The sequence below is a fragment of the Pezoporus wallicus genome, unplaced genomic scaffold, assembly GCF_028554395.1.
Source record: "Pezoporus wallicus isolate ANWC-B61680 ecotype Strahan unplaced genomic scaffold, APGP_CSIRO_Pwel_v1 contig_6999, whole genome shotgun sequence".
NCBI lineage: Eukaryota > Metazoa > Chordata > Aves > Psittaciformes > Psittacidae > Pezoporus > Pezoporus wallicus.
Genome location: NW_026640180.1, coordinates 234,525 through 251,678, shown reverse-complemented (window position 1 = coordinate 251,678; position 17,154 = coordinate 234,525). Strand labels below are relative to the sequence as shown.

The 17,154-nt window shown below is 42.3% G+C and overlaps 1 protein-coding gene across 6 annotated transcripts in view; it reads left to right on the top strand.

The window, feature by feature from the left end:
- Nucleotides 1-17,154, top strand: part of FAM13A (family with sequence similarity 13 member A) — a 132,944-nt gene that overhangs the window by 50,557 nt on the left and 65,233 nt on the right. For all 6 annotated transcript variants that reach the window (XM_057418011.1, XM_057418006.1, XM_057418010.1 and 3 more), the window contains exon 6: nucleotides 6,661-6,833. In XM_057418011.1, the coding sequence (XP_057273994.1) occupies nucleotides 6,661-6,833 (173 nt within the window). The remainder of the gene's footprint in view (nucleotides 1-6,660; nucleotides 6,834-17,154) is intronic.

Genomic DNA, 17,154 nt, shown 5'->3' with positions numbered 1-17,154 from the left:
ATTATTTACGTGTTCATTTACGTGTCCAACATAGCTTGGGATGTTGGAAGCTTTTCTTTTTCCTCTTGTGAAGATGAGTGAGACACCCAGAAAAGCAAGATGAGCTGTGCTAAGGATATGTATCTTTACTCCATGTCAATGCATATGGCATCTTGGTGTGGAACAGTCCCTGTTCTTCAAGAACATTGAAAGATTAGAGTCACCATACCACATCAGACCTTTAGAATATATGATATATTTATCTTTTATCTTTGAACCCAGGAACTTCTGACAGCTCACAGGGAGATGAAGCATCTCTATGATGCAGCGAGCCATTTATGAAGAATCTTGGCTCTCATATGTGTGGGATGATGCCACCTTGACTGGTCAGCTTGTGCCTCTAGGGGAAAGGTTTTCCTGCACTTTCTTCAATACCCAGCATGATGTGTATTTATATTGGTCATAAAACTGACTGGTCACTAATAAAACTGCAGACACAGTTCCTTGTATCTGAACTTTCTGAGACAGCAAAACTTGAAAGCTTAATGCAGGATGTGTGGTGTAATAATTCCTTATAGCTGTCCACTCTTTGCTGTTTTGATTATCCTTTATTGATATTGTCCCTTTGATTGTCAGTAGCATCTGATACTATTTTACTTGTATTTTGCTGAGAATAAAGATGCATTTTAAATTGCAGAGTAGCAGACTTTGGCAGAACCCGTGCTTTCAGCAGCTACAGCCTGCAAATGTAACCTAACAGCCCACAACATACCTGGTTCAGGCTGAACCTGCTCTTTGTCAAATGCAGTTTGAGGTTAGGCTTTGCCAGATGAAAATACTTCAGGAGACAGATTTGTTCTTCAACCAGAACATTCCTATTTTTCTGGGTTTCCCTTGGATTTATTGGTGTCATGTTCTGAAGTGAAGCTTTTTATGGCTTTACAAAGATTTATGGATTTCTCTTTGGCAGGCCATGTGGCTTAGATTTTGCCTGGGACAGAATGCTCCTTTGACACATGCCACACCATTTTAGGCATCACAGTTTACAGCAATTAACATGTTTAGTTAGCTGGATAAGTGAGAATGTGAAAGGGAAAATTACAGAATCACAGAGTGATTGAGGTTGAAGGGACCTCTGTGGGTCATCTTGTCCAACCCCACTGCTCAGCCAGGATACCTAGAGCCAATTGCACAGGGCCACGATGAGAGAGGTTTTGAGTATCTCCACAGATAGAGGCTCCAAAACTTCCCTGCTCAATCTGTGCCGGTGCTTGGTCATGCTCACAGTGAAAAAATGTTTCCCGATGTTCGGAGGGAATTTCCTGTGTTTCAGTTTTTGCCCATTGCCTCTGGTCCTGTCACTGGGCACTACTGAAAAGAATCTGTCTGCATCCTCTTTGTACTCTCCCTTCAGGTACTGGTACTGTTTGATAAGATCCTTCCTGAGCCTTCTTTTCTCTAGGCTGAACAGTCCCAGCTCTCTCAGCCTTTCCTGAGAGGATAGATGAGCCAGTCCCTTCATCATCTTCATGGCTGTTCATTGGACTCTCTCCAGTTATGTCCACATCTCTTTTGTAGAACACCGGGGAGCTCAGAACTGGTCTCAGCACTCAAGGTGTGGCCACACTAGTGCTGAGTAGAGGATAAGGGTCACTTCCCTTGACTTGCTGGTAGCACTCCTCCTAATGCAGCACAGGACACCTCTGGCTGCCTTTGTGGCAAGGGGCGTATGGCTGACTCATGGTCAGCTGGTCCACCAGGACCCCCAGGTCCTTCTCTGCCAAGCTGGGTAGACCCCAGCACATACTGGTTGTTCCTCCCCAGGCACAAGAGTTTGCACTTCCCCTTGTTGAACTACATGAGGCTCTTGTCAGCTCTGGATGGTAGCATGATCTCTGGCATGTCAGTCCCTCCTCCTAGTTTTGTGTCATCTGCAGACTTGGTGGTATGCTCTGCCTCATCATCCAGATCATTAAGGCTAGTTTTTTGCCTCCAACTAGACTTTGTAACAATGATCAAACAGAATAGAAGTGGTGTAAGCTAAATGTAAAGGGCTGTGAGCTAAAACACAAACAGGATACTGTTTCCAAAAGTCTTCTTGAGAAAAGCAAAACAGCCGCTGTACAAGATGGTATTTTAATGAATAGGCAATGGCTTTCTTTTCTTATTGTTAATACTTTCAAGAACATTATGAGATGAAAACAACTGCCTTCTAGCTAAGGGTTGCCCTTATCTGGGGAGTGGGGGAGATTCTTCCACTCAAGACTTTTGTAAACCTCACTTGAATCTTTCCTTGTTATTCAGTGGAATGGCTGTTTTGGAGACAAAATGCAAATGAGAGTGTGCTGCACAGCTAACTACAAACCTCCTACAGTACTTCGTACAAAGTGTAACAAGATACAGCCTGTAGAAATGTGTTACAACATGCAACAAGTTTCTGCAGGGACTTTTGTTGTCGTTGTTGTTTCCTTTTAAATTAATGCTGGAACTTCTTACAGATTTCTCGTGTGCCTTTGTAATAGCCCTCCCAGGGGTTTCACTGGCTATCGTCCCCATCCCATGGAGGATAAGGTGGCTCATTAGGCTGAACACAAAAAGGGGTGTATTGGAGAAAATTAGAATAGCCTTTATACAATATTTGTCTTTTTTTCTCTCTCTTTTCTGTCATTTAACAACTAATATGCTTTTCTTCCCAGTATTGTCTTGATAATTAATAACTTAGAGCACTGCAGTTTTGCAAGGTATTATTGTCACTTTGTAAGGTATTGCTCTCTCAAACTTCATTGCATGAAACATATGCATGTACAAAGAAATCTGCCAAAAAATGATCTCTTGTGAGCTTCACCACCCAAAAAGCGTTTAGGCTGCCTCTGTCCATAGTTCTTTAATGTGCTTTGTAAGGAATTCAAATTAGTCAAGTCTTTGTCTACCCATGGGCGCATCTTCATCTCAGAGGCACCCCAGTGAAGTGCTGTTGTTACGATAGCTGTGCAGATGGCTTTTTCACAGGGTAACTAAAAACTGTAGAATGAGATCAGTGAACATTTTTCCTTCTTATTGTTAATAAAGATTAAAGACATATTACTTAAACAAAAAAGTTCATTTAATTTTTAATACATATGGGCTCAAGGAATACATTTTGCTACATAGAATCATAGAAAATCTCAAGCTGGAATGGACTCACAAGGATCATTGAGTCTGCGCTCCTCAATGTGTTTATATATAGATGCAACTGAAAGCAGTTTTGCACTGAAACTAAATGTAAGTTTAATTCAGAGATAAGTTGCCATTACTTATAGACTATATTGCTAAAGAAATAACTACAGTGCTATGATATTGTTCTCCAAAGCTATCAAAATACTAGCTTATAAATCATCTGAAACATTGGTTCCTTCCACTTCTTAATGATTTTGAGGTACCCTGGAAATGCAGTGATAATCCTAGTTTGAATCTGATCTTTCAAACAGAATTTTCTTGCAGAGCTTGTATGTAATTGGCATGCCTTTTGTTGGAAGTGCCTGCATCCAAGTGATCTTTTATTGCCAGAAAATGAGAAGAATTAAAGACTGTACCAAAACTTTTTTTTTTCCTTTTAGAGCATCAGAATAATAAATAGGTTTTTTTAATGGAATTTTCCAGTGAAAGGAGCTTCTGTAAATGAGTGTAAAGTTCATAAATAATTTGCACAGAGGGAATCAGATACATGCTGTTCGGCAGATGCTGCCTGTTTCCTAGTGCTTCTTGTTGTGTAAGGCAGGTTTTACTAATGCAGTATCCAGTAGCAAAATTATTTAGCTTTGTTAATTGCAATCTTAAAATCAGGATGCACATAGTATAGTAGGGATGGAAAGGCTGGCTTCCTGCTGTTTTTCAGGCATCCGTTGCTGCTGGTATACGTGCTACATCGTAGAAGTTGCCTGTTTTGTTTGACCCACGTGTACTCCTGTAAAGTACTAACAGGACAGTGTAGGAGCTGTTTTAGTTTAGAGGTCTGTGCATACGTGTAGTCACCATTTCTTGTAACTCTGGTGAAGAGCTTTTCTGGTGTTCATGGCATCAGCTTTAGCAGGCGGTGAAGTAGCACCAAAGGCCACTTTGAGAGATGTTCAGGTGCAGACACAAGAGACAACTGTCACCTCCAGATGCAGAACAGCTAAATGAGGGACTGCAAGTTTTCAGGGGGAAAGAAAGGCTTAATAGCCATTCTAGCAGAATTTGGTCCCTCCAAATCCTGGGCCCTGCTGCCTCCTGTTGTGAGTCCCTCTTGGAATGCTGCCATGTGTAGATCCCTGCCTCCCCTTCTCCCCCCAGACATGGTCTTCCCCTTTTAAATCACAGCACTGCTGAAGTTGTGTAGCAAGCTGAGAGCCATGACTTGATGCCTGTGTGCTGTGTGCCCAGTTTCCGTGGTGTCAACAGTCAGTGACTGCTGCAGTCAATGCACTGACGTTGTATTGATTCAAGCCAGTGGTGGTCCAAAGGTGAGATATTGACTCCAGGCAAAATGCCCAGTGATGTTGGCAAAGGCAGGATCTCACCAAGAGTATGCAGTCCAGAGGCTGAAGCCAGGAAGCTCTCTTAATGTATCTCTCTGGTTTGCCTTTGCCTCTGGTATATGTATTATTTTTCAGTAAGAAGCAGCTTTCTGTCCCATGAAACTTTTCAACGCGCACAAAGCATTAGGATACAAATGTAAGTGAAACAAAGCATTATAAAACAGAGGAAGCACCAAGAATTTTCCTAATATTCTTAGGGTAAGCCAGGTAAGAAAAGGGTTCAAGAGTGATCCGGAAAGTCTGACTTACTGTGCAGCAGATTTGCAGAAACTGCAGCAGGCAGCAGAATTAATCAACAAATGGATAATTGGAGTCATTAAGAAGCACCAGCATTACTTCTTTAGAGAAAAAATTGTCACAGAGGAGACAGTGAGCATGTGAATAGGTGTAGTCAATGTAGCACACTTGAATTTTCAAAAGGTTTTGATAGGATTATCAAAGGTTTTTAAGAGGCAAAGATGTCTTGTGATAAGAAGAAAAGACTTTTTTATGGATTAATAATTAGAAAGCAGTAAAAACACATGGTTGGTTTATCAGTGGAGAGAGGGTTCCTTGGAGTCCCTTAGGGATCTTTGTTGGAATCTGTGCTATTCAACCACTTCAGTAATGACCCAGAAAGAGTTTGAATGTGCTGATATTAGAAACTTACTCAAGGTAGGAAAAACTAAAAGCTGGCTACAGGGACTTACAGAAGGCTCCTAATTTACTCTGTACTGGCTGAAAAGAATTACAAGTTGAATTTCCATCACTCTATGGTAACTTATGCCCACAAACCACAAATTAAATAAATGCGTACACTGATGAGCTCCAAATTAGATCTTGTTTTCAGAAAAGAGCTCTTGATGCTGCTGAAACATCACAAAGCTGTCAGATCAGTAAGCAATCATGAAAGGAAATAAAATGCTGGGTTTTGATAAGAAGCCACCACTAAATCTGCCTACTTATATAATGCTGCCTGCAGCTCTGGCTACGGAAGGTGAAAGAAAAGGTGTAGAGAAAAGCATCAAAAAGGATCAAACACATCAGAATACTTCTGTAAAATTGATGACTATATAAGCTGTTTTGGTTTTTTTGTCTGATAAGAGACAACTGCTGGAGTAGTATAAAGTCAAGAATGGTATGGAGAAGGTGAGTGAGGAACTATTATTTGCAAATTCTCATAATTCAGAAACAGGGGAAAGAACATCTGTCACCCTATCTAAAATAGAAATACTTTTCTTATATAACTTTAATTAGTGTGTAACAATGTTGTTGTGAAATGTGATGTGAAACTCCCAGGCATAGGATCTTGCAAAGGCTAAACATAGCAGGGAACACAGGAGAAAGCTGAATGTGAGCACAAAGATTAGCCTCAATGTTTGCTTATAACACAGTGATCCAGGTGCAACCTCTTAAGTCAAAAAAAAACCCAAAGCACAGATTGCTAAAAGCTGTGGCAATGCATGAGGGACAGACCTCTGAACTTGCTCTTTCCCCCCTAAGCATCCTTTATCTGCTGCTGATACTGGACACCCATCTAATGCAGCACTGTCTCCTCTTGTGTTCTGTATGCTTGTGCTGAAAGGGCAGAGCAAGATCCCTGGCTTCATGTAGATGGGCTCAGTGATGCTTAGAAACTTTGCCTTGGATTTAGGGAGCTGAACTTCCAGCTCTGTGTCCTGGCTGCCTCAGCAAAGAACATGAATGCAGAATTTTCAGTCTAAGAAATTTCCTTCCAGGGTAAAATGTTGACGTCATTTGAAATTAAAAAAGATAGGAGAAGAGGTGTATGATTGCCTTTACCATCTGTTTCTCTAGTTGTGTCAAGAAGCAAATCAGATTCAATGGGAAGTTTTCTGTGATTCAGAAAATAACTGTTTATTTTACTTACCCTCCTTTTTTAAATCTTGCGACCTATGGAAAGAGCCCCTGTTCTTTCCATAGACACACCTTTATTTTTCTTTAAATAGTCTTTATCAAACAGAATGTCTGATTCATATGTATTCTATACTGTTATTTCTCACCTTGTCATATTCTTTGTTGTTTATACACTGGTATGGTATGTCTTTTTGTTAGATTATCTGAAAAGGCTGCTCTGTCCTTTCTTCCTTTCATGCTTCATTTTTCTCTCTCTTTACTTCTGTAGATGACAAAGTCCACAATGGAAGGATCCGGCCAAACATGCCTAGTGCCACAACCAGGCCTATCAGATGGAATACCTCAGGTCAGCCTCCGCTTGGCAGATGGTGGTTCATGTTGTAAGGAGATGGATTTAACAGATGAAATTTCCTTCATTAACAGTGATGTGTTTTTCTCCAGGTTAGTGGTCCTTTTTTCCTTTGTGTTTGTTCTGTACCTGCACCACCAGCTCTGGGCATTTTGAAAACTTCATGCTTACAAAGTCAGTATGCTGGGGTATAAGGCAAATTAACATGCGTACCCCTGTTAAAGCCACATAGTCCAACGGGTTCCTTACAAAGCCAGCTCTGTGCTTTAGTTTGCCTTCCCATTACAAATTTTCAAGCATATGAAGGTGGGCTGGCTGGTGAAGGAGTGCAGATGGACAGGACTGATCTAAGATCAGGCACTAGAAATTACACCGAGCACAGGATGCAAGCATGTTTGATCTTCCCCATTTAGGTCTTAACAGGTAGCTGATTTTATTCCCATTCTTAATCCAAAAAGGAAGGGGCTTTTGAGGGTTTTTCTTTCTGGCAGGAATAATGATAAGTACTAGTGTTGTTCAGACAAGACAGAGAATAAAGAGTATCTGTCTGAATTTGTCTGTAAGAGTCCGTCTGTCTAGAGCATCTAAAAGAGAATCTTGAGTTTTGATTGTTGGCACTTTATCAGTGAAGCAGACAGGTAATGGACAGTTTAGTTTGTTGTAAAGTTCTTCACCGAATATCTCACTGAACCAGTGTATTTTTGTTGTTCTCAACATATTGAATTGAGTCTGTTGTTCCCTTTCTTCTTGTGTCTAGTGCAGTGCATAAAGGATTCAGGTTACTGTGGGAAATTGCTGTATGCTACTGAAATATGGGATTGGCCTAATGTGGGAAATAGTGCTATTTACATGTCATGAAATATGACACCACGGCGTCTCTGCATACCAACACAGAGCACAAAGCAGAGGCAGTGCTGCCAGACACGTAACTGAGTGACTCCACTGTGTCAGCAGGAGACGCGTGCTATTCTCAGCACTAGCGCAGACAGACAGCACTCACCTTATGAGCTTGCAAATTATGCACTAGCACCAGATTTTGGTTATAATAATGGTGGGATGAGTTAGGAAATGATGCAGTAACACCAGATTTTGAATTGTGATGGTGGTGAAGTATAGACACCAAATCTGGTTTCTAGCCCTCACAGCACACATGCTTTTTAACTTCTACCTGCATCAGCTGTGTGGTTTACTGTCCCCAAGCCTGCCCCCAAGACTCCTGCAGCCAGAAAACATTAGGTTAATTTACACATCTTCATTAATCCAGGTCCTTTTAACTGAGATGAGTGAGGAAACAATTATAGAAGTAGGTCAGCTGGCAAAACTGAGAAAGCAATACAGTTCTACCAGCAAGAGAAGGCCCAGCAGTTGGGGCTGGGTCAGATGTTACAGACTCTTGCATTGGTACTCTGGAGCTTGGCAGATAGTTTGCCCCTGCCCATTCTCCATTACATGTTACAAGGTGTAAAGGAAAATCAAGTTGAAACAAAGGACTTACGAGTTTCATGTCTGGGATAGTATGTTTGACTGATGTGCTTCATGAGGTGCCCCAAAAAAATGTGATTCTTTCAGGAGAACAGTCCTCAAAAAACAATTATTTGCTGTAGGAATTCATACTTTCCCATCAATCTGTGATTACTTAGAAGAGTACTGTTGAAGTATGGGACAGTTAGGCCAGCCAGTAACTCAGAACCATGCAGCCACTCACACAGGACATTAAGCACCAATGTGTTTGTAATTAGGCAGAAGCCTAATCTCAATGCTCAAGCCTTCAGATGATCTTTCATCTCTGTCTGCCTCTCTTATTTTACCTGGGAAATTAATAAGCTGTAGACATTAATTCTTTTGCGATCCCATTTTGTTCAATAATGCCCTCATTTTCTGTCCTGTGTCACGCATTTATACATACTTACTTAATTGAGTATCTGCACTGCTGTTAGCTTCCAGTACTTCCGTCAGTGATCTAGTGCTGCTCCCAAAGAAGGAGTAGATAGTGCTTGCTGGTTTTGACCGTGCTCTAGGATGGCAGGTTGTTGGGCAGGGCAGGATGGAGAGGAGGCCCTGGACCATCCCTAAGAGGGAAGAGAGGTCTCTTGCAGGCCTAATACACTTGGGGGACAGCTGTCTATACAATAGTCAGAAACCCAAATTCTCTGTCATTAATGGAGTGCTCTGATATATCAGGAGTGTTTTTAAACATGCTGTTGGCAGCCTTGTGTCACTCCTGTGTAACCTAGGCTCACATTGAGATATTACCTGGTATCATCTCAGTGCAAGGCTACATTAGGAGTTTTCACCTTTTTCAGCAAAAGGACTCTGTCATCTGACCTAGATCATAAAATGCTTTGCAAACACATTACTGTTCTTGTTGAGGGGAGTTGTGTCACAAGGTACTAACAGTTCTTAAATAAATGTTATCATTAATTATATGTAATTATCTGATACATTTTAGTGAAATGACTGTATCTGCTCAGTTATCATATGATCTTTGTTAGAAAAGAATAAAGGTTGTTCTTGGCAATGATAATCATTTGCTGTCTCATGAAAACGCCTGTGGTTTGTTCCCTTTCTATGCTCAGATACTGTGATATGGGTGGATTAGAAGAGGGTGAAGGGCTGCACAGAACAGTAGATACAGAACTCCACCTTTAGCAGGCTTGCAAGTGTAACAGTGAAGAAATAGCTGCACACAGTAAGCCTGTAAGCCCACCCATCCACCCACCCAGGGCTGTAATCTTTAATATATTTTCAGTCAGTTTCATTTGACGCTAGAGCAGAGGTTTTTAGGGAGAAAGTGAAAGACTTCTGGTTGATTAGTTAATTTTGATACTATTTAAAATACCCTTCAGCATGTGTCTTCATACACTTAGCCTTAAAATGAAGATCTGCATAATAAGTAGCAGCTACAGTTATGACTGTGTCTTCTAGAATAGCTTACCAGTTCTTTAAACATTGAAGTCATGTTATGCCTTCTAACAGGTATGATTCCTCATGGCAGGAAATTTTTGAAGGTGCTGCTGTCATTTGAATTACGTGATACATCAGTAACAGTCAAAACATAGTGCAGGGCGTAAAACCTGGATCACCTTCTGTTCACACCTGTTATCCTAAGAAAATTGTATTTGTGAAGTTGGCATGTTCTTTTTTTCTCACCAAAATAGGTGGATTAACTAGATGTACCCATAATCCCCACTAGCACATAATGTATGTGTTCTCTTGAAAGTTGCCTCTGTATGCCAAGGACAAACTGTTCATTAGGCAGTGGCAGGAAACCATACCTGTAATGCAGTCTTTGAGTAAATCCTGAAACAGTGGAGAAAGGAGGGAAGGGAGGAAGGAAGGAAGGAAAGGAAGGAAGAAAGGAAGGAAAGGAAGGGAGGGAGGGAGGAAGGAAGGAAGGAGTTCTCTGAGAGAAGCATGAAGGTCTGCAGGCAATATGCAGCCTGATATGTATTTCTGTGACACTTATCTCATTTTTCCAAGCACTCCTGTGCAGAACTTTAGAGCAGGGCAGCCAAACTTTCAGACCATGGGAACCACACACATACTTTATCTTTACCTGGTTGAGAGCCACAAGACCCACACTGCAGACCTCATGAGTCAGGGTGGGGCAGCAGCTTTGGGACTAGAAAGAAGGGACCAGGGCTCCCTGCGATCTTACCAGACCTTCAGTGAGAGGGAGCTAGGATGGGCTTGCAGCTCTGTGAAGCTCGGAGTCCCTTTTTGGGTCCCTCTTTCTTTCTACTATCTAGGACAAAGTCTGCTCAAAACTCTGGTTCAGAAGAGGTATACATAACTGCAGTAGAAACTGGAATGATTTTAGATCTGCCTAGGGGTACTAAAACTTAGTGCTTCAAATAACATTCAAATGGATTTTACTTCAGGGACAGGATATATTAAAATGTAAGTGAACACAAAGGTAGGAGGGCCTCTTACAAGCAATGCTCTTAGCCTTTAGTGCCAAACTTCATGTACAAGCGAAGAGACAGCCTTCAGGCAGTAGGAAAAATGCTTCTTGCAGCCAAAATGTGAGGCAGGGGATTGTTGATGATGACCAGAAATCTCTTGGCTTATGCTGGCTCAGAGGTGCCTGCTGTCTGCAGACTTTTGTTGTCAATGTCCTGGATCTGTTGCTCAGGAAAGGGCACTAAAATATGCTTTGCTGTTGTATATGACTGTTCTGCCTGGAGCTGCAGCTCTTTGCAGTTCTGGTACTGTTTTGAAGGAGCATCCCTCAGTGGCAGGGCACCCTGCAGTTTGCAATGCTGTTATATATTGATCGAATATATATACAAAGGTACCCTTCGTTGCTAGAAGTGGTCAGGTGCTGGGTTATGGGTGCATGTATAGCAGTCAAACTTTGCGAAAAACTTTGTGCAGTTCCCGAGAACCAAAGCTTAGAGCAGCCACTACCATTGTTCAGTAAGCAGGCTGCCTTCTCCAGTACTTTCTAGCCTTGTCTTTGTGTGCCAAAGATCATAAATTCCTGTTTGTGGCTGTAGTCACAGCTGCAGTGAGATTTGCCAGCACAGATAACCCGTGCCGGCTTTCTAACATGTTCATGTTCTCAAAGGGAAGGTTTGTTTATATCAGCCTTTTGTTCACAGAGATCCTTATATCTGGCCTATGTCCTGCAAGTCAAGGCTTCACATGCTATAGTTGCCTCTCTAAAGTAAGAGTTGGGTTAATGTACCCTGCTGCACCCTCTTAATGACACTCCATGTTCTCACTGTTAATTGTCAAGGTATAAAAACACACGTATTTGTACACTGAGAAGTTTGTGCTTACTATAAACACTTCCCCTATTTGTTGGCTTTTCTTTTAGCAGCTGTGGTTTAAAACCAAGACAAGCTAAAATTTACCATTATTATCTGGCATGTGATAAGAACTTGGGTGCCTGTTGTTGCCAGAACAAATTAAGCAGAGGGGGGCTGGTGTTGTTTGCTTAGCTGACTATTTTTGTTTAGGTTTGGGGTTTTTTGTTTTGAAGTCTGTAATGCCAGTACATTCAGTCCCTAACCAAAGCAATAATTTGCCTTATCACTTAGGAGCCTCGCTGCCAGGTTTACATAAGGGATTGCAGCCAGGCAGCTGACAAGGCTGCCCTGGACTCTATAGCTATGGACTTTCCAGCAAAACTGCTCAGGAAAGCAGCAAAGGTCTGGAATGAGGCCAGTGAGGAGGTGGTGAGGGCAGTTGCCTTCTGCATCGTTCGGCAGCAGCCTCTGGTGGGCCCTGCTCTGAGCCCTCAGAAAGGATTTTCTGTGTGTAAGGTATTGTTGCTGTTTGTCACTGTCTCTCTTTAGATTGTGTTGAGTTAGTTTTTCCAAGCTGACTCACTTAACTTTGAGAGTACATCTGTCTCCACCCTCCTATGCAATCAGTTCCCTTCTTTCTTGCATTGTGAGATGCTGGCAGTAGGAACTGCTTTACATAATGAGTTGTTAAGAAAAGCATTCAGTTTTCTAAAAAACACAGACACAAAGAAATGTGATGTGTCTCACCGAGGTAGGTGACTGTGAATGGCAAGTCAGGGTGTGGTCTGAGCTCTTCCAGGTTTTTTCTCCCCTGTAGGTAGAGATGTAATGACAGACACAGAAACATGTAATTATGTGGATCTTTTTCCATGCAAGTCACCTGGGTGGATTTCAGTTTACTTTTCCAAGCATTTGCCCTCTCTTTTCCACCCTGCACAAGTTACTCCTTTAGATTAGGCTTTGTCCATTTCACTATTCAAACCTTCCTGTTTGCCTCTCTGTGCAAAGAGAGTGACTTGTGGGATGGAAAGCATTTTGAATCTGATACCCTGTCATGTGCCACAGAAGCAGAGGTTCATCTTGGAAGCAACAAGAATCATAAAGGAAACAAAGATCTGTTGACAGATGTAGAAAGCAGCACTTTAATGCCATAATGTGCGTATGGAAACAAAAGTTGTTCTTTCAGTCCGTGAGCCAAGTATATTGGCTTTTCCTGTTTCCTGGGACAGCATCCAGCAGCCTTAGAAACCAGAAAGGAACTACAGTAAGTTCACAGCAATTGTGTAACAAAGCTGAAAAAACTGACTCCTTTTTTATATCTCAGGCATTGCCTTCTCAGCTAGAAGGATTCTTTCTTTCGTAATCTTGTTCCATTTTTTGTCTTACTGTGAGGAGTAAGACCCTTCATCTCATGAGGCTGGTGGTTTTCTGGTACCAGCTGGGTCAGATAATGGTCTTTGCAGTGGAAAATAAGGTGCAAATGTCTGTGAAAATTCTAAAGTAATTTTCAAGCACAAGAATCAGTGGCCTCTTATGGGAGAACAGGCAGTGGATAAGGAATTTAAGCCAGCCTTGGAAATCTTCGAGCTTTTAATATTGGTGTTTACAAAACCCAAGACACCCATCACTACAACAGTCTTACTACAACTAGGGAAGAGGCAGAGCCTCTGCACTGCTACTTGACATATTCTTACTGAAGTGGGTAGTTCCTTCTCCTTTAACTTCCTCAGCCTGTCTGTTGAAGTGGTTGGTGCATTGTTCAGCTCAGGAGGCTCAGCAGTGCATGCCTGGTTTCCGGTAGCTTTGCAGAGCAAGCAGTTTTCTACCACCTGAAGTTGTGAGGTGCTCCTTCCTGTGCGGCTCCCTAGAGGGGACCTGGGCCTGCGTCCTGCAGGCAGTGCACAGGAAGATCAGTGGGCAGAGGTCACAGAGTTCTCAGCCAGGCTTGTTTGCTGCTGCCATTTCCCATTGAGCTGAAAGAGCTGTGCGTTTGGACGCTGTGTTCAGCACGTTGCAGTGTAGGCTGTTGAGTTCAGCTGTGACTTCCCATGGCACACGTGTGTATTTTTAATCGAGGTGGTCAGCTGGCTGACTCACTGCTCTTGTCACTTTGCTTGCATCTATTTGCCTCTGAGGTTTTTCACTGTTGTAAAATTTCCTCCTCTTTCATGGTCAGTGGCCATGAGAGATTTCCTCTCATTTTATCTGTTGAGGAATGTGATCCCAGACTGACTGATTATCTGCAAAGTGCACTTTCTCACACTGGCTCAGTGCCTTCCTCCTGTTCCGAGAGGGTTGCAGTTAGGAAGTGTAAAGATAGTTCTCTTTCTGTACCAAAGCTTTCCTTTTCGTTCCACACCTGCTGTAAGAAGCGTATTTGCACTAGGGATGACTCCAAAGAGAAGCCACTAGGTAATGGCAAAGAAATTACTGGAGGCCATTTGAATGTTAATGACTTTCAGTCATTAAGGCTTTGACAGGACAGCTGGAAACAGGAGATTCCACCACTGGTTCCACAGGCCCTTTCACAGTCTCCTAGCTCTCAGCATTCAGAAAGTTTGAGTCATGTAGGGAGGGATTAACGTCTAATAAAATAACATTTTTATTGTATTGTAAACCATCCTGCATTATGGTTAGGAACCACCTAACCACCATGAAATGATTACTCTCTTGGGAGCACTGTTAACAGTGCACCATGTTTTATAAAGTTTATAGATGCTTCCTTAAAAAAAAAAAAACAAAAAAAAAAAACACCACCCAGAAGTTCCAGAAAGTGTCAAATTGGGGGGGGGAATAATCAAGTGACCACCATTCTGAGAGGGCTACTGAGCATCACAGAAAATAAGTTTACTCTAAGCTCTCATTAGGTTTTTCTGGATTTATGCCCCTTGGGTAGAAAAACTTGGATTTTTTTGCCAGGACAGTGAAAGGTGGGTTGGGAAGTTGCAAGTTTACCTACCCTTTCTCTTGTTATTTTAATGTTCCTGAGAACTAAATACAGGCTTACACTGTGCTTTTGTTTCCCTTCCATATGCGCTTGTGCCACTCCTAACATTGCTCAGGCTGGCCTGCAGCAGGATAGGAGAGGGTTTGCACAGCCTGGACCCATATGGAATGGTTAGACTCAAAGTTGATGTCACATATAAAGGGCACAGCAGTGAGCTGAGCTAACTGAGCCCAGCATCACTGTATCTGGGAGCACATAAACAATAATTTGTGTTTCTTGATGTACTGCACAGCTGGGTGCAGGTAAAAGCCCTGTGGGGCTGGCCTGAGAGGGCTGTGCTCCAGCCAAACACAGTCAGGTTTGAATAGCTCTGGTCGGAGTTGTCTTTTAGCCAGGATGTCCTTTGCTTCCATGTCAGATGCATCTTGTAGGTCTAGGCAGAGAGATGGAATTGTTCTCATGCAGCTCACTCTTCTCTTAGTGCTTCCCAGCCAGACTCGGCCTCTTCCACAGAGTCATCTTTTCCCACCACCTCTCCAGGGAGCCTGACTGGCTGCTGGGGCACTTGTGCAGGAAGAGGACTCCTTTCAGTTACATCATTAGCTGAAGAAGAAGAGCTATTTCTAGGGGGGTTTTCTGGAGGGTGACTCTGCCAGGCTGCCTGTCTTGCCAACGCGGACAGCAGTTTATCTTTCAGTGGAGTAAAAAACCACGTGCACCAAACATGAATGGCGTGGCCTGCTCCTCCACTTTGCGCAGCCCCTTCTGATATGGTTGTTATTTTCAGAAGGCTTGGGGTGAACTACAAGCATTTTGGTTGAAGATCCTTTAGAAAGCAGGAAATACAGTGGGTGCAGAGGCATGGAGTTCAAAGGATAGTAATTCTGCAGGGAATTGGAAGGATATTTTTGGAAGGTGGGAAACTGTGGAACCAGTGACATTTTTTTGTGGGGAGTATAAATAATGCAGGGAGTACCAAGGGCTCATTTAAAAAAATTTAGAATCTTTTTGCTGAAGAATACCATTTTCTTCAGTGTTTTCTGTGGCAAACATTTTCATTAGTTTGAAACAGCTGAATATTTAAAGGGTCTTTGTGCAGACCATTTTATAAAAACAGTGGTTTAGGAGTGGGAGAAGTTTCATTAGACAATAATGTTTGGGAATTGCATGAGATTAGCAGAGCTTTGGAAAAAGCCTGCTTTGAAAATAACTTGTACATAACCAGACTCCTCCTGTTTGTTTGCTTGCTCTCCCATGCTCTGGCACTTGAACTAACTGGTGCAAGTGAAGAACCTAGTGACCCACTGCACAGCATGCTTTACCCCGTTCCCACAGCAGATTAGCTGGCACAACCATTCATTACTTGATGCTTTCCCAGAAAACCCTTTAGGAACCTACTCCCAGTCCTCCCCCTTCTCCAGGAGGGAGGCCAAGAAATAATTTGTGGGCTGTCCCATGGGGCGAGAGTCCTTTGGAACAAGTCAAAGCAGCTGACAAGCGGGTGTGGCAGTGCTTTAAAGGACACTGCTGCTTAATGAAGAGCAGCCACAGCAGCTAATCCAGGTCTCCTGGGAGCTTGGGGTGTCCCTCTTGCTGAGAAATGTGTTTGCATGCTTATCTGTTGGCTGAGATCAGGAACTCTGAGAACCTGAAGCTCTGAGAAGCTCTCAGCTTGCTGTTTACTTTTCACCTGTCCCAGCAAGTTTAAGGAACAATTGTGGAATATGTTTTCTCCTTAATGGATTTTAACTAGCTTTGTTTGAAAGATAATTTGGCATCCAAGTTATAGGAAGGAACAGAAGAGCTGCAGTGCAAAAAAAAACAGTATGTTCCCCACAGATACACCAACAATGCTGGTATTTCTCTACCACTGCAAAAAATAAAAGGGGTAAAATGAAGTCAGCTGCAAGCAACCTGCTTCTTTTTTGGACAAGAGGAGTGTTAGTTAAGAAAATGCATAAGGGAGTTCTGCAAATTACATCTGAGGCTTGTGGTTTCTCTACAGAGGCAACTGTAAGGTGTAAGAGCCTTAAAAATTTACCATCATCTTTGATGAATTGTATCAGTAGTTCATTATCCTCACCATTTTAAAATGTCTCATTTTTAGTCATAATTTGTCTTTGACTCCCAGGCATTGGATCTTGTTCAGCTTGTGAATATGAATGTAAAATATGAATGTTTCCTGCATGCATGGGCCATTTTCTTCGAAAAGCACTGAGTGTGTGAGGTTTAGTTCTTGTGTTTGCTTCATGGGCTGTCTCTGGGCACTATTTAGGTTTTTACAGCTTGCTTGGGAATGGGAATTCCTGAACTGATTGGGGTCTTCTGTAGCAACCACCCCAATAGGAAATACAGACATTACACACGTTTTCTGTGTGGTATTCATGTTGCCTCCAAGGACGATGTTAATTTCTTGAGTCACACAGTCACTCAGGGCTTGGATAGAAGTACTGATCTGGTGTGATATTTTGTCCTCCAGTGGTACCCATCATCTTGTATAATGTCCGCAGATTTGACTCCTCTATGTAACTATGAAACTTCTAGTACTGGCTTGCACATGACATACAGAAAGAGCCACTGGTATTATTTTACGTTTCCTTTCAGATCATTGATAAGAGCATTAAGTGGTACAGGGCTTAGCACCAGCCTTGGAAAGTCACTCTTAGTACTTTTACCCCTTTCTGAGGATCCCCTTTTACTACATTCTGGTTT